Raw genomic sequence first — 20765 nt, forward strand, 5'->3', positions numbered from 1 at the left:
GGTGCTGGATGAGAGGAGACCTTTCACCAGCAAACGACAGTTCTCATATGGTACCAGCAAAGCCTGCCCACGTCGCGGGAGGAGGACGTATTTGTGAGCGCAAGAATGACCCGGAAGACCTTGTCGCGGCCACATAATTTTCTGGGAAGTGTAGTTTTGCGGTACGGGCGCCATTGTCCTTACAACGCAAGCAGAGGGTTGCCCTTGGTTCTGGAAGTACAGAAGGCGACAGTGTGCTCTCGACACTTGGCGTGGGACAGCTCCAGGCGGTATAATTTCTTAGAAAGCCGAGATCGTTTTTCTCACGGTGCGACAAGTTGCGCGGCCGCAGAGACTCGTGGGAAGTGTGGTTTTCGGGGGGCGGGGGGAGGCGACCGTTTGTGGCGCTGGTAACTTTTGTCCCGGACGCGGAGGAGTCTGGGAGATGTCGCTCCGGTGTGGACGCCGCTCTGGGCTCGTTCCGCGGTAGTCTCGGGCCTGACAGCCGACTCTTGGAATCTGGAAGGACCTTGGGCAGTGTGGTTCCCCTGAGGGCGAAGGCCGTGGTCAGCTCGCCAGTGACCCGGCGCGTCAGGTACGTGGAGGTGCCCGCTCCGGACGTCTCGGGGCTTCGGTGGCGGTGAGGTCCCGCCGAGGATTCCGGCAAGACTGGGTCCCAGGAGCGGGGCTGGCGGGCCTCAGGCTAGCGGAATCCGGGCGCTAGACAGGGTCGCCGGAACTTGCTGGGCCCCGGGCTGCCCCGCAGCGTGATCTCGGCCAGGGCCTAAACTTCTCCGGGCCTCCACGTCCAGCTCTGTAAGAGGGGAGCTGTTGCGACAGCGAAATGGGCGGTGACCGATTGTACGGAGTACACACTCAAAGCGAATGGCATCTGCAATTAATTGTCTTTATGTTATCCAGTCATGAAACTGACGCTTTCCGGTTGTGTAACCTTGAACAAATGGGTTAATATCGCCAAGTTTTATCGTCTTGTCATCGTTTAAATAAAAATCTCTAACAGCGTGAATGCCCACCGTGCATAGTGGTGAATATTGAACAAAATGATATTTAAGATTATTGTTATTGTTGTTTTATAAGTCTGTCTCTTATGTACAGAACAGCTGGTTTTCCTTTGACGTGGCACCTGGTAAATGGTTACCCCGTGCCAAGAAACACCCTGTTAGTTCACAGGGTGACATTGGATTCCCAGAGATTGATTACCAGTTTGATGTTCTGTTATGGTGTGTTACAGAGCTGTAAGATAAGCCTACTTCATGACTGCTTTTTCCTGCCCTTGCGCTGCTTTCTCAGAACACTGCCTATTTATAAAACAAGACCGTGGAAAGAGGACTGTGGTGACTATTGGAAATTGCAAAGTAATGTCTCAGGTAAGTTGGTATGTCCCCAGATCTTCCTGAAATACTTTCTTATCAGGATTCTTGAGTGTTTGCTTTGCTTCTCCTGCCAGTTCCTACCTAACAACTCCATTTAGGGACTGGATCTTTGGTTCTTTTCATTATAGGAAAGGATGGAGTCCATAGGAGAGCTCCAAAATACTGTCGCCCTCTTAGTGCTTCTCTTTTCTACCAGTTTTCTGTTAGAAGACTCTCTAAAGTCTTGAGCCAACATTTTTTTTTAATTACAACTAAAAATGAAAGTTTGGAGTTTTAAGTTATTTGCTTTATGGTTGTCAAAGCTGATCATGTGGTTTCAATTAATGGTATATCAATCCTTCCAGTTGCTCAAGTCTAAAGATATTTGGTGTTGGTTGTACTTGATTCTTCGCTTTCACTTATAACTCACATTCAGACACTCTAGTTGGATCTAAAATATATACAGAATCTGACTGTTGGTACCCCATCACTGTCACCACCACTGACTGACTGTTCTAAGTCACAAGGATTATTGCAGTAGTCTCCTAGCTGTATTAAGATAAGTGCTAGACAAGATATCCTAAATTCTTCTGGGGACCAACATGACAGAACTGCCCAGGCTGCGCAGGAAATTAAAGGGGAAGAGAGGGTTGAAGCATCCCTGGAGAAGTAAGGCTGGAACTGGGTTTTGGTGACCTATAGCACCAGGGAGGAAGAGGTAGAAGTGAAGTTACACTGAACTGATAACATACCTTGAGCATAGGTAGAGAGCCCTAAGAGGGTCTTTTAAGGAATTGCACAAATTTTCTAAAGCAGTGGCTGTCAAACTAGGGGTGCTTTTGCCCCCTTTGTCCCCACCCATAGGGGACATTTGGTAATGTCTAGAGACATTTTTGGGTGTTTTGGTTACCACAGTCAGGGTGGGGGTGGGATGGTATTGCTACTGGCATCTAGTGGGTAAGAGGCCAGGATGCTGCTGAACCTCCTATAGTGTGCAGGACAGCGCCTCACAACAAAGAATTACAGTGTCAAGGTTGAGAAACCCTGATCTAAATAAAGAGCATCTATTGATGAGATTAGGTGGATTTTCTTTTTTAACCTATTCAGTGACATTCATTAAATATGCGTTCAAAATGAAATATGAAATATCTTTGCATTCACAGTATAAAACATAGTGTTTTATGCATTTAGTATACTGTTGAATTTTTTATTTGGTTTATCAGGTGAGATTTATAAAATCTAATAATTTAAAACGATGTGGAAAGTAGGAAAAAAACAAAGATTTTCAGTTCAAATGATAACCCTAATTCCTGGGTAAGTGCAAATACAAGTTAAAAAAAAAAAAAGAATTTACACTGGTGCCAGAGGGAAAGAGATCTTGTTCCCCCCGGTGCACCCCCCCCCACATTTTCTTGTAGTGTTTCCTTGAGAAAAACCTATAATTGTAAGACCTTTTTCTGTCCCTTTGAGGTAGATGTAAATCTTTTAAAAAGCTAAATAAACCAGTTTTAAACTGGTAAGACCAGTTTTACTAATCAGTGAAGTCTTTCTTAAGGGCCTTGGAGCCATCTTTTTGAAATGCAAATGTAAAGGAAGATAGTGCCCCTATCTCCCTATATGTTTCAGAATTTAGTCTAGGCTGCTAGCTCTAATTTGTTTGCCAGAAAGACAGGAGAAATTTTATTTTTCTGTGGGATAAAGGCAATTAACTAACACAGTGGCCACTCCAGTTAACAGGTGAATTTAGGATGAACCATGTGTAACAAATTGTGCCGTTAAGCCCTCTTTCTTGAGGACAAGTTATCACGAATTTGGAAAACATGTATGTAACAGATTGTGTCTGCCTGGCTTTATAAAAGGGTGAGATTTTCTGTCCTTGCAGTCTCATTAGTGGGTTGCCCGTGAAGTGCATCATAGTCTGGTTTAATGCTTATTTAATAATAAAACTGTTTTCCTTCTTTTCTAAATTTGTGAAGAGGATTTTCTGCATTGGCAGGAGACTTAATTTTTATTTATTTCCCTAACACCTGACAAAGGTACATTCCCCCTTTGAAACCAGAGACCAGTGTCACTGATGAACATACATGCAAAATATCCAAGTAAAGTAATAGAATATTTGAATTAACCAGTCTTGGAATGAAAAATTTGACACAGCCAAGCAATGTCTATTTCAAAAACAAAAGATAGTAACAATGCCATTTTAAGTGCATATATTATAGTTTAATTCACCAATAAGCTATTATTGAATATTTAAGCTTTTTCTAAAGTTCTCCTATTTTAAATACTGCGAATGAATACTACTGAGAAGAAATTTCTAATTATGTCTATAAGCATTTCCTTAGAATATTTTCCTTGAAAAGTGCTCTTTCTTTTATTCCTTACTTTTAAGGTCATTTTCAAGGACTACCTGTGACATGAAACCGTCCTTCAGTTTTCTCAGCCAGGAGTCTTAAGTTATTTTTATTATTGAATGACTATCAATACAAGGTTCAAGTATACAGCATCCCTCAGTATCCTAAGGGGATTGGTTCCAGGATCCCCCACCGATATCAAAATCTGTGGATACTCAAGGTCCTTATATAAAAATGGCATAGTATTTATGTATAAGCTTTGCAATCCTCCAATCTACTTTAAATCATCTCTAGATTACTGATAATACCTATATAATGTGAGTGCAAATAATTGTTATATTGTATTTTAAAAAAAAAATATTTTCAGTTTGAATACTTGAATCCATGATTGGTTGAATCCACAGATTTGGAATCTGTGGATACAGAGAGCTGACTGTACACAGTAAATATATTTTCCTTTTTTCTCATGAATTAGTTATGTGTATGTCTTAGTCCATTTGTGCTGCTGTAACAGAATACCACAGACTGAGTAATTTATAAACAATAGAAATTTATTTCTCATGGTTCTGGAGGCTGGAAAGTCCAAGATCAAGGGGCTAGCATCTGGCAAGGGCCTACATCGCATGGCAGAAAGGCGAAGAGAGGGAGGGAGAGACAGGGACAAATGAAAAGACAAAAGAGGGCCAAATTCGTCCTTTTATAAGGAACCCATTCCAGTGACAATGGCCTTAATCCATTCATGGGGGCAGGAGCTTTGAGGCCTAATCACCTCTTAACGGTCCCACCTCTTAATATTGTTGTAATGGTGATTAAGTTTCCAACACAAGTTTTTGGGGGGACACAAACTATAGCAGTGCATGTCTATCAGTCTTTAACATAAAGCTGTCTTTTTCTGAAACCATTAGATCATTCTTTTTTTTCTTGAACTTTAGTGTATCCTGCTTGAGCATCCCATTTAAGGGACAACTGCTTTAGCCTCATTTTAAAATTACTTACCTAGCACTTAAGCTATAAAAGACATAACAAAGTTTTTGACTATGTGCTGTGAAATGTTGAAGGCTGATTTTTAAAAATTTGTATAATTCTATTCTCTTTGACAGAATTAACTCTTCTGAAGCAAAGCTCTTATATTTGTTTCTTGCCCTTATTGTACGACAGTGCCAAGCACATAATTATCCAGTCATTACTTAACTGAGATTAGATTCCTGATCATTGTCACAACTCTTAAATCTTATTCCTTTTCTTCCACAGCCAGGGTAATTTTATCCCTTAGACAGTGACAGAAGAGATCTGAGCTATGGTTGAGCCTAAATATCTTTGTTCTTTCAGGTGACATTTAGTGATGTGGCTATAGACTTCTCTCATGAAGAGTGGGGAAGGTTAGATTCAGCTCAGAGGGATTTATACAAGGATGTGATGGTCCAGAATTATGAAAACCTGGTCTCTCTAGGTAAGCACATTTTTCCTTCCACTCCAGTAGGGGAGATCTTTTTTTGCTATTTGGAATTGCTAGAGATCCTCCTAGGTAAATGGATGAATTTCTGTATCATGTTCCTAAGGAAATGTGCAGCATTTTTGTGCCTTGCCTGAAGCTTATCTTCCCATTTCAGTGAGAACATCCTTCAACCCTTCCTTTGGTTCCTCTTGTGATGGCCTTTCATCCTTGAGGACCACAGCTTAAACAAGTTCTATATTCTTCCTCTAAGCAGGTCTTTCCATAACTAAGCCATATGTGATCACTTTATTGGAGGATGGAAAAGAGCCCTGGATGGTGGAGAAAAAACTGTCAAAAGGTATGTTTCCAGGTGAGTCATGGTGAATCAGGCTAAGGAAGTCTTCGTTACAGATGGTTTTAGTGAGTTTGGAGGCATTTTAGGGATACTGTTTTCAGTATCCCTAAAATACTGAAGATGTAAATGAAATTGAGGGATCTTTAGGTTCAACTTCAAAGTGATCATTCCTCCATCCCAAATTATTATCTGTCTGTATTACTTATGTCATCTAATCAAAGATGGAGACTTTTTGCCATCATAATAATTCAAATTGTTATTCTACTTGGAACAAAATAAGGCAAATTATTCTTAAGTCCACTTAAGGAAAAACATACTGATGGTTCTAGGCTAAAAAAAAAGCTGTCAATTAGATGGAAAAACACTTCCTCTAAAGCTGAGCTTCATAGATAAAATATGAACATAAGTGTTAGAGGAAGTAGGAATACATAAGAATACATTTCTAATAATCATATTTTCTGATGTCCAGTAAATGATCATATGATTTCACACAGATACTATATAAGTATCTTGGAGAAAGGCTGTGAGACAAAATGTGATCTTTGACATGAATGTGGGCACAAAATCATTTTTTTTCTTTTCTTTCTTTTTTTTTTTTTTAAGAAAAGATGACCGGTAAGGGGATCTTAACCCTTGGCTTGGTGTTGTCAGCAACACGCTCTCCCAAGTGAGCTAACTGGCCATCCCTATATGGGATCCGAACCCGTGGCCTTGTTGTTATCAGTACCACACTCTCCCGAGTGAGCCACGGGCCGACCCAAAATCATTTCTTTCTAATAGTTAATAGTTTCATTTCTTTTCTCACATACTGATTGCATATATTTTACTCATTTCCCTTATTACACTCTGCTCCTGCCTCTGTGAGCTATATGCTCTGTGTTCTACTTGAGCACTATTCAAAACTCACTGAAATACATGGGAGTTGTCAGAGCCATGTATCTTCTGGGGGCTTTATTTCTTATCTAATTATTCTGTTTCCACTGTAGAATTTCTTTCAAGAAGTGTGGAAAAAGCAGTGTTTTGCTTTCTTGATATATTTCAGATTGGGAATCAAGACGGGAAAACAAGGAATTATCAACAAAGGAGGATATTTATGATGAAGATTCACCCCAAACAGTAATAATAGAAAAAACTGTTAAACAAAGTTGTGAATTCTCAAGTTTTAATGAAGACTGGAAATATAGACAGAAATTGGAAGGGAAGTGTGTAAATCAGGTAGAACATTTCAGACCAGTGACACTCAGCTTTAGAGAAAGCCCCACTGGGGACAGTGTTTACAAATACAGTACATTTAGAAGCATCTTCCATTTAAAGTCTACTCTTTCCGAACCAGAGAGAATTTCAGTTGAAGGGAAATCAGATAAGTGTGATATATTGAAGAAGAATTTACCAAGAAAGTCAGTTATAAAAAACGAGAAAATCAATGGCAGAAAGAAACTTTTGAATTCTAATGAAAGTGTGGCAGCCTTCAACCAGAGCAAATCTCTGACCCTTCACCAGACTTATAATAGACAGAAATTCTATACATGCAGTGAATGTGGGAAAGCCTTTGGCAAACAATCAATCCTTAATCGCCATTGGAGAGTTCATACAGGAGAGAAACCCTATAAATGTCGTGAATGTGGGAAGACTTTTAGCCATGGCTCATCCCTTACTCGACATCAGATAAGCCATAGTGGAGAGAAACCTTACAAGTGTATTGAATGTGGGAAGGCCTTTAGCCATGTCTCATCACTTACTAATCATCAGAGCACTCACACTGGAGAGAAACCATATGAATGTATGAACTGTGGAAAGTCTTTTAGTCGTGTTTCACATCTCATTGAACATCTGAGAATTCATACTCAAGAAAAACTCTATGAGTGTCATATGTGTGAGAAGGCCTTCATTCATAGGTCATCTCTCATTCACCATCAGAAAATTCATACTGGAGAGAAACCTTATGAATGTAGTGAATGTGGGAAAGCTTTTTGCTGTAGCTCACACCTTACTCGACATCAAAGAATTCACACCATAGAGAAACAATATGAATGCAACAAATGTCTGAAAGTCTTCAGTAGCCTCTCGTTTCTTACTCAGCATCAGAGTATTCATACTGAAGAAAAACCCTTTGAATGTCAGAAATGCAGGAAATCCTTCAACCAGCCTGAATCACTGAATATGCATTTGAGAAATCACATTAGATTGAAACCTTATGAATGCAGTATATGTGGGAAAGCCTTCAGTCATAGGTCAACTCTGCTTCAACATCACAGAATTCATACTGGAGAGAAACCTTATGAATGTATTAAATGTGGGAAGACCTTCAGCTGTAGTTCAAACCTTACTGTACATCAGAGAATTCACACTGGAGAAAAGCCATATAAATGTAATGAATGTGGGAAAGCTTTTAGCAAAGGCTCAAATCTTACTGCCCATCAAAGAATACACAATGGAGAGAAGCCTAATAGTGCATTAAGTGTGGAAAAGCCTTTAGACCATATAAATTACTACACATCTGAGAAATCATATAAGAGAGAAACTATATAAAGCAGTATTTGTCATAATAAACTTCAGCAATAGATCCTCCTTGATTCAACATCAGAAAATTTATAATGGAGAAAAGTCTTGTGAATGTAGTGAATATGAGAAGACCTTTAGCAATGATAAAAACTTTAGTGTTTATAGACAGCATACTGTAGAGAAACCATTTGCAGACAATAAACGAGGGAAAGCCTTTGTCAGTATTAACCCCTTAACTGACATAAGCAAATCCACACCAGAAAAACTACTCTCTGTAGCTTGCATGGGAAAGGCTGTAGGCAGTATGAATCTTTTGCAAACTCATACAGGAGAGAAGCTGTATAAATAGAGAAAATTTAGAAATTGTGGGAAATCCTTCAGTTTAAGTGCATCTCTCATTCTACATCAAAGAACTCAAAGAGAAATCTGATGTAAGAAATGTAACAAAGTACTCACTAAGAGTTCTTGTAAGACATCAGAAGATTAGTGGTAGAATAACCTGAAGGATGTAGGAATTATATGTAAATCTTTGCAGTAATGCTATTTATAAACTGAATTCTACAGGAGCGCAAACAAACATATAATAAATATGCATTTCTTTTTTTTTTTTTGTCCTTTTTTGTGACCGCGCTCAGCCAGTGAGCCAACCGGCCATCCCTATATAGGATCTGAACCCGCAGCGGGAGTGCTGCTGCGCTCCCAGCGCCGCACTCTCCCCAGTGAGCCACGGGGTCGGCCCATAAATATGCATTTCTTATAGCAGTAGCTTACAATTTTACTCAAGTCCTATGTAGAAATTATTTTTAGCTCATTGGTATGGGAAGATATTTAGTCACCCGGTGGATCCAGTAAACATAATGTTGAAAATTAAAGCTGCAAAAGAAGTACACATGGTGTTAATTAAAATTTTTGGTCTCTAATAAAATCATTTTGGATATAATGAACTCTTCACTGTGACTATATTTCTTGCAAAATTTTTCACTACTTGAAGAATTAAGATTAGCCTTAGTATACATCCTTTAGTGGGATTCTAGCAAACCTAGAGAAAAATGGGCTGTTTTCTGTGCTAAGAATATCATTATTTTGGTGAGGTTAATTCACAGTCCATTTATAGTGGGCTTAATTCACACATTTCATGAAAATTTGTTGAGTATCACATGTATTATACAATGCTGTGGTCAGGGATATAATGATCCAGTAGTTCTCAGCTTTGGTAGTGTGTCAAAATCACCAGGAGGGCTTATTAAAGCACTGATTTCTAAGCCTTGACCCCACAGCTTCTGTTTCAGTTGGTTTGAGGTGAAGCCAAGAATGTGTGTGTATGTGTGTTTAGGGGTAAAGCAAACAAGTTTTTGTTGAACTTGATGCAGCTGGACTCCATGTTCCAATATCTAGTTTCAGTTCTGTGGCTTTGAGGGCATTACGTTGGCAGCATCCGTGGTAACAGCAGCAGTCATTTCTCCATCCCTGGATATGGTTATGGGGGTTTACCTTGAAATCAGTAGCAGTCTAGAAATGTCTCCATTACTTCTCCAGCTTGCCTACTATTTCTGAAAGTATTACTTTCCTGATGTATATGTCTTCTTGCAATACTTGAGAGATTTTGTTTCTGCACTGACATAATTATGGTTTGTGAGGAGGATGGCTTCAAATATCCTAAGTTCTAGGTAAGAAATGGAATAGACTCACTGGCTCTGAGGTTTCCTATCTTGTGACTAGAAGGATAGTACAGATCAATGTGATTAGGAGTGTATGTTGCAAATACAGTTATAAAGTTTATGTTTCGGATTTTGTTCTTTATGACATTTGAGAGTTGTAAGTAAAATATGTTATTTTTAAAAAAGGAACATTATATCATTGATGTAATAACTCTGGTATAGAATGAATAAGATTTCTGACTTTAGACAAAATATTCTCCTCGATACATGTGATACTTAACTGAAAGCCAAAGCATGGAGGCATATTCCAATAGCAATTCTCAGTAGAGATAGTGGGTTTGGAATGGGATGGTGTGAATTTGTAATATTCAGCAGGGATTTATCTTTGATTTGTTTTTAGTCAGGAGATTTATTTTGAATTGTATGGAATGTTGAAGGATCTTTGAGGGATTTATAATTAAGGAAGTATGGCATGGTATCAAACGAAGATTAAGAACAGTTGTAATTATGGATAGATTGGCCACTACATACATATAGTTATGGGATAATGGCTGAAGCTTTCTTTCCTCCCATTCTGTCCTTCCTGTGCTCTCCCAAGCAACTGGAACCGCAGATATGGAGGAGTCCTATAATCCCCAGATTTTATTTGCTTTCACTACACATAGTTTTATGCTACCTTGTTACTTTGTTATGAGAAGATTCATCCAAATACCCATGCTTTGCCACTTAAAAAGCATGAGCATACATGTGATAATGTTTTACAATTCTTTTAACTCAATGTGTCTTCACAATAACAACTAGGGGAGAAAAGGCCAGATTTTTAAATAAAGACAGTGAAGATTTTAAGAAAGCTATAAGGGAATATTACCATGTTATGATGAAAGATTGGGCTGAGATCATAATGATGTTATGATGTCATTGACAGAGAATCATATTGTTTCCTTTGTCATATCTGTTAATCATTTCTTAAGCATCTACTTTGGGCCAGATAAATAAGAAATAATCCATACCTTTAAGAGCTCAAAGGTGTGTGTGTTTGAAGAGCATAAGCTCTGGAGTCATGTTACCTGGGTTTAAATCCAAGTTGCGTGTATAATGGCTTTATGTGACCTTGGGCAAATCGTTTCACTGTCATGCCTCAGTTTCTTCATCTGTAAAATGGTAATAACACCTATCTCATAGCATTATTATGAAGATTAAATGAGTTAATTGGTGTAAAATCCTTACAACAATGCCTGGCACCTCAAAAGCATTCAATAAGTATTTGCTGTTGATTGAATCATCATCTTCACATCATCATTCTGGTCTCAAATGTCACATCTTCTAGTAGGTCTTCCTACTCATTTGTCACTCATCTACTATTGGTTCACTTTTTTGCGGGGAGGGATCTTACAAAACACCCTCATTTCCTTCCAGCCAATCTTCCTTTGGTATCTGATGCATTTTGAGGGGGAGTATATTTTTTGCCCAAAATAATCAGAGGACACACAGACCAGGTAGGAGAAGGTGAGACAAGAACACAGCAGGGCTATGGGAAGGAACAAGGGTGCCCTACAGAGTTGGAAAAAGGGCAGAATGAAGGAGGCTTCAGATCCCTGAATGGAGGAGAGGTAAGGCTTGCCCAGTGAGACCAGAAGCCTATAGGTCGTCAGCATCACCTCTCAGGACAGGGTCCCCTGGGCTGGGTACAACTGCCTTCACTCTTCTTGAATAAGGTTGCAGCCACATCTTTGAAGATCACTGATGCCTAGAAAATCAAACAGGGTTGTTTCATTGACTTTGGGCGAGTTAGATGTGATAGAGCCTATTGCTCAGGTGTTGGTAAAGATCTAGAAAGAACCAAGATATGTATCACTGAGCACTTCCTGTGGGCCTAGCTCTGTGCTAGGCTCTAAGGGGGAGTCAGACACTGCCTTTAAGCAGATTGCAGTTGTTTTAGAGAAAAAAAGCCTCCCATGCAGAAAACTTTGATGGAAGACACAAGACAGTGACAAGGCTGTGTAGCCTAACAGGTGCAGAGAATAAGCTCCTTGGCATTAAAGATGAATAGAGAAAAATTGTAATAATAATAATACAATATTATTAGCAACAGCGGCTGAGCCTCCTGGGTCCTCACTGTGTACCTGCACTGTGTGCTGAGGGTTTCATATGCAGAATTCAAGTAACTAAATTTTCCCAGCTCTGGACCTGAATTTCTGGGTTTGAAGCCAGCTTATTGAGACTGACACTAAGTCATTTCATTTCTTGATTTCTGCAGCAAAACAAAAGTAATTCCCATTTTACCAGGTGGTTGTGAGAATTAAAGAAAATATTCATAAAGGAAACAATGCAGTGCCTGGCACATATAAGTTGCTTGCTGTGTTTTTCCTGATTCTAGTAGTCTTCCCACAGACTGTGAGGTAATAATCATTTCCATATTACGGTCAATGAACTGAGACTCAGCCAGCTCTAGCAAGTCTCCTAAAGTCACATATCTTGGAACATAGACTGGATTTGAACAACCAGTGAAAGACCACATAATATTGCCCTCCTGGGACATGTCTCAGAAGACCAGGGTTTCCTTTGGCAACCACACAAGCCCTTATGCATTCTTGAACAAAAGATGTTTCCTTTGGCCATGCAGTTCCTTCTGCCTAGAATGTCTTCCATACCCTACTTATTACCAAACTCCCCTGCCAATGGGAGGCCTGCACACCTTGCAAAGCTCAAAGATAAACACAGCTAGACATTATTGTGGTAACAATGTACTTTAATTAGTAATAACTACTGCAATAGGGAAAATAATCCAGTGTAAACTAAACAACTTGGATTTGTACAGAGTGCATGGGCATCTTTAAAGGGAGGAAATATGGAGGGATGGTGAACAGGGGCTCTGTAGAGTCAGAAAAGTGAAAGATTACAAAAAACAGGAAGGGAGGGGGTCGGTCCGTGTAAAAACCTTATCGTGGTTTGCTAAATTGGCACTTAGAGTTAGGGTCCTACCCTTCCACAGAGGCTGGGAGACAGGGGTCTTATCTTCAGGTGTTGGCTGGAACAAACAATAAATTCTTTGGGCAAGCTTGAGTTTTTCAGGCAGACACTTTAAGGGGGCTAGTGTTACTTTAAGGATGTGGTCTTGAACCTTTAAAAACTATGTTAGTGTTGTTCAAGTCTATGTAGGCCAAAATTGACAGGCCTATACAAGAAGGCTCAAAGGAGTCTGGCTAGAGTTTGGTCAAAGATAAAATTTTTGTCAGGTGTCACCCCAGGGTTCCCCAACCCACTGAGGAATGGTAGTAAAGAACCGACTCTAGGGGTCAACATACAGGTTGTGAGTTTTTGCTAAGAGCTGTATGACGTTGAGAGAGTAATTTAGGCTTTCTGAGACTCAGGTTCCTTTTTGGTAAAGCAGGAATGATAATAGATCCTAAATCTGAGGAGATTGGGATTAAATGAAGTGTGATACATAACATTCTCAGAGCATTTCAAGGGCTCGAGGAAGGCAGCTATTATGGTAGTTTCATTATTGTCATTTTTCTTCTTTGTTTCTACAGCACCCTGGAAAATTCAACCAAGTCCTGATCTCTATTTTTGTAAGTGTGCCTACACCCCCCGCACAAAGATCCCAGAAAATGGGCAGTAGGGGATGAGGAGTGCTTTATCTAAAACCAGCAAGGCTAAAAAAAAAAAAAAAAAAAAAAAAAGACTTAATAGTTGGCATTGATGCAGAGCAGAGAAGGATGCATTGAAGGGCAGCTACTGCAGATATCTGGGCTTAGTGTTCCAGGCAGAGGGAATTGCAAGTGAAAGACTGAGGGAGTGGGAAAGAGCTTGGAATGTTCAGGACAGCTTGGCTGGAGATCAGGGAACAAAGGATGATGAAGGAGAGGACAGATCATTGCAGGCCCCAGAATGCATCTCCTTGGAAACAAAATCCAGAGTGATGCTCCCTGGGTGATGCTGGGCACTGGGAACACACATCACACAGAGCCATCTCTGATATTCTCACCCACAATGAATGATTATTATTTCTCCTTTAAGCCTTCCCCTAGGAAAAATGGAAGGGAAAAGTAGCAAGGGCACTTGCATAAGGTCATAGCCCTGATATGGGGCTCAGCAAGATCGAAACTGAGGTTTCTGGATTTTGCAGGCCCTGCTCTCCCCTGAGGGTCTGCACATGTCACTGCACAGGAATAGAGGGATACTAAGAGATACATTTCATACTTCCACACCATATACTATTGATTGCCAAAAATAGGAACTTCCTCTTGTAACCCCTGATCTTGATTTAGGACCCTGGGCTGAGAGTGACAATATCAGCAGGAGGACATGGCCTGAAGAATCCCAGGATGTCACCATCCTTCGTATCACTGTGCCAGAGCCATGTGGCTGGGGATCCAATAGAGTGAAAGACTGGGGGACATTTTACACACCTGTGGTGAGAGGAAGGCGACAGGGTAAGTACTGTGGACTCAGCTGAACTCTCTCCCAGGCCCTACAAAGGTGTGGAGGTGGGTTCTATCCTGCTTACTGTCCTTTCCAGCTCAGTCCCAAAGAGCCATCTGGTCTCCATGGGTGGTGTGGGCACAAATGAAAGTCCACATGGCATGTGACAAATGAAAGTCCACCCTACCAGTGCCAGAAGTCCTGTCTATGTCAACGAGAACCACAGAAAACGCTCCTATCCCAGGCTGTCTATTGGGCACATGAGGCACATCCTCTTGGGTAATGTAGTTTCTGTCCTCTGCATGGCCAGGCAGGAGTGCTCTCCATATTCTCTGAGGGAATGGCTAAGCAGCACTTAGAGGGGCACTAGAAAAGAATGTCTAGAGACCTTTATGAAGAGGGTAGGACTTCATATCTTAAGGATTTCTGCATTTTATTTTCTGCAACAGATCACATAAGTATTTAGAGACATATTATTTCAGATGCTATGAAGGGCTACAAAACCAAGTAGGCGGAGGGTTATGTGAGGGAAGATGGCCGAGTAGGAAGTGTCATAAATCTGCCTCCATCTGGACAGTTGCACTGGCAGAAGCTCTCTGAAGTGACTATTTTGCAACTGAGCTTATTTGAATGTTTGCAATTTCCAGCTTGCCTGATAAATTGCAATTACTTTCTGCCATTTTAGCCATCAGAGGTGGTGGTGACTACCCATTCCCCACCCCGCAACCCCATGGCAAGCAGCTGTGAGGATGGGAATCCATTTCTGGTGTAGCTTGCTGGAGCCAGGGTGAGCAATAAGTACCTTGTCCTCCAGATATTGGGGTTCTATGTTCTGACTGTGGGTTACTACTTCTAATCTTGTGGGCTTGTAGGCTAGCCACCATTGTTTCAACCCTACTGGTTGAAGTGGCTTCCAGGAGACCGAAAGGAACTACATCTGGTTTTCTTTCTTTTATATTTTAAAACAACCAAATATATGGGGAAAATTTGACAGCCATCTCACATGTCCATGGAAAGATACAAATGCAGAAAAGACCTGGAAAGATCTTAAGCTTCATTTCAGGCTAATCCCTGGCACACAGACGTCCTCCAATAGTGAAAACAAAAACAAAAACAAAAGCAGCCAAACCTAAAAAAGGGAGAGAATATGATTTCCAGAGTTATCACATTACAAGATTCAAATGCCCAGTCTTCAACAACAACAAAATCACAAGGCATACAAAGAAACAGAAAAGTATGGCTCAATTAAGGGAACAAAATGGACAGGAAAACATACTTGAGGAAGCCCGATAAAGAGCTAAAGGAAGACAGGACAAAGACTGGAAAATGATGTATGAAATGTATGAACAAATTGATAATAGCAATAAAGACAGAGAATAATTAAAAAAAGATACCAGAAAGAAATTCTGGAACAGAATATTACAACTAAGATAAAAAATACACTAAAGGGTTTCAAAAGAAGACTTGAGCAACCAGAAGAAAGATTTGGCAAACTTAAAGATAGGCTAATCTAAATGATCAAGTCTGATGAACAGAAAGAAAAAAGGAATGATGAAAAGTAAATAGCGCCTAAGGGAACTGTGGGACATCATCAATGTGGAAATCCCAGAAGGGGAAGAGAGAGAAAGGAGCAGAGAAAATATTGGAAGCAATAATAGGTGAAAATTCTCCAGATTTGATGAAAGACATGAATTTACAATTCCAAAAAGCTCAATGAACTACAAGTAGGATACTCTCAAAGAGACCCACACTGAGACACATTATAATCATATGTTCAAAAGCTAAAGCCAAAGAGAGAATCTTGAAAACAGCAAGAGGGAACCAACTTATCACATACAAGGGATCCTCAATAAGAGTATTATCCAATTTCTCATCAGACACCATAGAGGGCAGGAGACAGTGGGTTGATAAATTTGAAGTGTAAGAAAAAAAATGTCAACAGATATATCTGTCATATGTGTGTGTGTGTGTGTGTGTGTGTGTGTGTGTATTTAGCAAAACTATCCTTGAAGAATGAGGGAGAAATTAAGATATTCTGAGATAAGCAAAAGCTGAGGGAGTTTATCACTAGACCTGCCCTGCCAAAAAAAAAAATAATAATAAATAAGTAAAATAAAATGCTAAAGGAAGTCCATCAGGTCAAAATGAATGAAAGCTAGACAGTAATTCAAAGCCATGTGAAGAAATAATAAAAAGGACTATAAGACCATACTATGAATAACTGTATGCCAACAAGTTAGATAACCAGCAGAAATGGACAAATGCCTTGAACAGAAATTACCTAAACTGACTCAGGAAGAAACAGAATATTCCGACAGCCAGATCATAATACTGGTGAATTCTAACAAACATTTAATGAAGAATTAACATCAATCTTTCTCAAACTCTTCCAAAAATTGAAGAGGAGGGAACACTTCCTAACTCATTCTATAAAGCCATCATGGCTATGATACCAAAGGCAGATAAAGTCATCACAGGAAAAGAAAATTACAGACCAATATCCCTTATAAATATAGATGCAAAAATTTTCAACATAATATTAGCAAATAGAATCCAACAGCATTTTAAGAAGTTTATTCACCATGACCAAGTGGGATTCATCCCAGCACTGCAAGGATGGTTCAACAAAAGAAAATCAATCAATGTAATTCATCTAATTAATAGAATGAAGTAAAAAAACCCACATGATCATCTCAATTGATGCAGAAAAGGCATATGAAAACTCTAATTACACTTTCATGATAAAAACTCTCAGGAAACTAGGAACAGAGAAATTACTCAACATGATAAAGGGTACTTGAGAAAAACACACAATTAACATATTTAATGGTGAAAGACAAAGTATTTCAGGAAAAGACAGGATACTTGCTTACACAGCTGCTATTCAACACTGTACTGGAAGTTCTACCCAGGGCTATCAGACAATAAAAAGAAATAAAAGGCATCAAAAATGCACCAGAAGTTGTAAACTGTGGAGGATATTGACATTAATGAGATAGAAATAAAACACATGTATTTCACAGGGCCAAAGTCTATAGCATAGAAGGTCCTAAGTCCTGTAGTGTAGAGGACCAGAGTCTTTAGCCTGTAGGGTAGAAGGACCAAAGTCCTTAGTTTAAGCCAAAGCCTGTAACTTAGAAGGACCAAAGTCCTGTAGTTTAGGAGGCCAGAGCCTCTAGCTTAGGGGCCCAAAGTCCAATCCTTTAGGAAAACAAATAGAAATGCTAAGATTAGAAAATACCAGAAAGGGGGCCGATCCCGTGGCGCACTCGGTAGAGTGCGGCGCTGGGAGCGCAGCGACGCTCCCGCCGCGGGTTCGGATCCTATACAAGAATGACCGGTGCACTCACTGGCTGAGTGCCGGTCACGAAAAACCAACAACAACAACAAAAAATAAAAAATAAATTAAAAAAAAAAAAAAAAAAAAAAAGAAAATACCAGAAAGGGCTGGCCCGTGGCTCACTCAGGAGAGTGTGGTGCTGACAACACCAAGTCAAGGGTTAAGATCCCCTTACCAGTCATCTTAAAAAAAAAAAAAAAGACCAGAAAACTTTCACAGGACTAAAGCCTTTGATGTAGATAAGAGAATTGAAGTACAGCAAAAAGTGATTGTTCTGGGGGCAGTTGCCCTTGGTACAGCTAAGCCTAAATGATGGGAAAGTACGTGAGCTAAAATCTTCAAGGATATTCTACTAGTTAGTGCTTGGGGGACATTACACATCTTTCCCTAAGCTGTTTCTTTGAGTTTCTTGGGGAGCTAAGTGCTCCTATGATGATTATCTTATTGTTTCTTTTTGTCTGTCACATAGCTTAGTTTTACAACTCCTTTTGATGGTAAATTGCTTTAAATATTTTAAGTTACACCTACTTTAATGAGGATTGTCATATAGCCAGTTTGCTTACGTTTTCATTATGATTGATTAACCACCTGTGTTTCTTCTGTGACTTTCTTGTCTTTACAATAAAAACTGAAGCAAAACCTGATTCGGGGCTGTGCCTGGGCTCTCCTCTCTTAAGGGAGTTTTCCCTGGGTGCAGTCCCTTCGGGCTTCTCATTGCTCTAAATATATGGACTCTGAGTAATCTTTTGCATCTCTGTCACTCTGTGAGGGGTGACAGTAAACCGTCTCTACTTGCAGATGATGTGATCCTATATATGGAAAATCCTAAAGTATCCACAAAAGCTAATGAACCTAATAAATGACCCAGCAAAGTTTCAGGGAGAATCAATACCCCCAAATCATTTGTGTATCTATAGAACAGAAATTAGCAATCCAAAAAGGAAATTAGGAAACTAATTAAATTTACAATAGCACCTACAAGAACTAAATACTTAGGAATAAATTTAACTAAGAAGGTGAAAATCTTGTAACAACATTGCTGCATGAAATTAAAGAAGACCTAAAAAAGTGGAAAGTCATCCCATGTTCATGGATAGAAGACTTAATGTCATTAAGATGCCAATACTACTCAGAGATAGATTCAACATAATCCCTATCAAAATTTTAACAGCCATTAACATTTTCTTTTCAGAAATGGAAAAGCCAAATTTTAAACTCATATGTAATTTCAAGGAACTGCAAATAGCCAAAACAATCTTGATAAATAAGAATAGAATTGGAGGACTTACTTGACTTCAAAACTTACTACAAAACTACAGTAATTAAAACATCATGATACTTGCATACAGACATACATATAGGCCAATAGAATAGAATAGAGGGCCAGAAATAAACCCTCACAGATATAGTTAGTTGATTTTCAATAAATGCCAAGATCATTCAAAGGGAAAGGACGTTTTCAAGAAATGGTGCCGAGTAAACTGGATATCCACATGCAAAAGAAAGGAGTTGTACTCTCACCGTATAGCATATGCAAAAATGAACTCAAGTACCTAAATGTAAGAGCTAAAACCATAAAACTGTTAGAACATTGGGCAAAATCTTCATGACACTGGATTTGGCAACAATTTCATGGATGTGACACCAAAAGCATGGGTAACATTAGATAAATTGGACTCCATAAAAGTTAAGAATTATTTGCATCAAAGTATACTTTCATTAGAGTGAAAAGACAATCTCCTGAATGGGAGAAACTATTTTCAAATCACATAGCTGATAAGGGATTAATGCCCAGAACATATTAACAACTCCTAAAACATGGAAGTGATGTCAGCAAAACGATGCACTTGGAAGCTCCAAGCCCTTGTTGCCCCATGAAGACATCAAAAAAGTACAAAAAAAAGAAAAAAAAAATATATATTAGCTGAAATAACCTGGAGCTGTTAAGGAAATAAATTATTTTTCACACTGTTAAAGAATGGAGAAGTAGACTTTATTCAAAGGGGGCTACTTCTGTGAGGTTTTGTTGCAGGGGAGAGATGGGGCTCAACTCAACACAGCTACTTACAGCATGGTTTACTGAATATTTTAAGCCCATTGTTGAGACCTACTGCTCAGAAAAAAAGATTCCTTTGAAAAAAATTACTACTCATTGACAATGCATGTAGTCCGCCAAGAGCTCTGATGGAGATGTATACAATTAATATTTATTTAATGCCTATTAACACAACATCCATTCTATAGCCCATGGAACAAGGAGTCATTTTGACTTTCAAGTCTTATTATTTAAGAAATACATTTCATAGGGCTATAGCCTGTGATGGACCTGGGCAAGTAAATTGAAAACCTTCTGGAAAGGATTCACCATTCCAGATGCCATTAGAACATTCGTGATTTACGGGAGGTCAAAGTATCAACATTAACAGGAGTTTGAAAGTTGATTCCAACCCTTATAGATGACTTTGAGGGATTTAAGACTTCATTGGAGGAAGTAACTGCAGGTGTGGTGGAAACAGCAAGAGAACTAGAATTAGAAGTGGAGCCTGAAGATGTGATTGAATTGCTGCAATCTCATGATAAAACTTTAACAGATGAGGAGTTGCTTCTTATGGATGAGCAAAGAAAGTGTTTTTTGGAAATGGCATCTACTCCTGAAGATGCTATGAACATTGCTGAAATGACAACAAAGGATTTACAGTATTACATAAACATAGTTGATAAAGCAGTGACAGGGTTTGAGAGGACTGATTGCAATTTTAAAAGTTCTAATGTGGGCAAAATGCTATCAAACAGCATCGCATGCTACAGAGAAATCTTTTGTGAAAGGAAGAGTCAATCAACATTGCAAACCTCATTATTGTCTTATTTGAAGACATTGTTACCGCCATCCCAGCCTTAAAAAACCACCACCCTGATCAGTCAGCAGCCATCAACAGAGGTAAGACCCTCCACCAGCAAAAAGATTATGATTTGCTGAGGGCTCAGATATTCTTAGCATTTTTCAGCAATAAAGTATTTTCAATTAAGGTATATACATTGTGTTCCTAAGACAATGCTATTGCATACTCAATAGACTACAGTATAGTATAAACATAAATCTTATATGCACTGGGAAACCAAAAAATTCATGTACCTCACTTTATTGTGAGAAGAGGGTACTTTGAAAAGTTCATGAAAAAAACAGAATTAAAAGATAATATGAATCTTTCCATTAACTTTATGAAGTAACAATATTTGCTTTACTGTGGTGGTCTGGAACCAAACCTGCAATATCTCTTAGGTATGCCTGTAGTCAAAGTATTTTTATTATAAAGAATAGTTACTATTTATGAAATTATACTATTTAT

The 20765-nt window shown here is 39.1% G+C and overlaps 1 protein-coding gene across 4 annotated transcripts; it reads left to right on the plus strand.

Annotated features, from left to right (window-relative positions):
• LOC134387934 (zinc finger protein 181) lies at window positions 1–8939 on the plus strand. Of its 4 annotated transcripts, none has more exons than XM_063110565.1 (5): window positions 1–307; window positions 1291–1367; window positions 5033–5153; window positions 5413–5508; window positions 6536–8939. In XM_063110565.1, the coding sequence occupies exons 1-5, from the start codon at window positions 106–108 to the stop codon at window positions 8020–8022; spliced, it is 1983 nt and encodes a 660-aa protein (XP_062966635.1). In that variant the 5' UTR covers window positions 1–105; the 3' UTR covers window positions 8023–8939. The 4 variants fall into 4 exon arrangements, with proteins under 4 accessions (XP_062966635.1, XP_062966637.1, XP_062966638.1 ...); XM_063110567.1 differs by having other exon boundaries at window positions 5413–5496; XM_063110568.1 differs by having other exon boundaries at window positions 224–574; window positions 1232–1367.
• Window positions 8940–20765: the final 11826 nt, after the last annotated feature.

Source organism: Cynocephalus volans, chromosome 10 (genome assembly GCF_027409185.1).
Source record: "Cynocephalus volans isolate mCynVol1 chromosome 10, mCynVol1.pri, whole genome shotgun sequence".
In the NCBI taxonomy this organism is placed as follows: domain Eukaryota; kingdom Metazoa; phylum Chordata; class Mammalia; order Dermoptera; family Cynocephalidae; genus Cynocephalus; species Cynocephalus volans.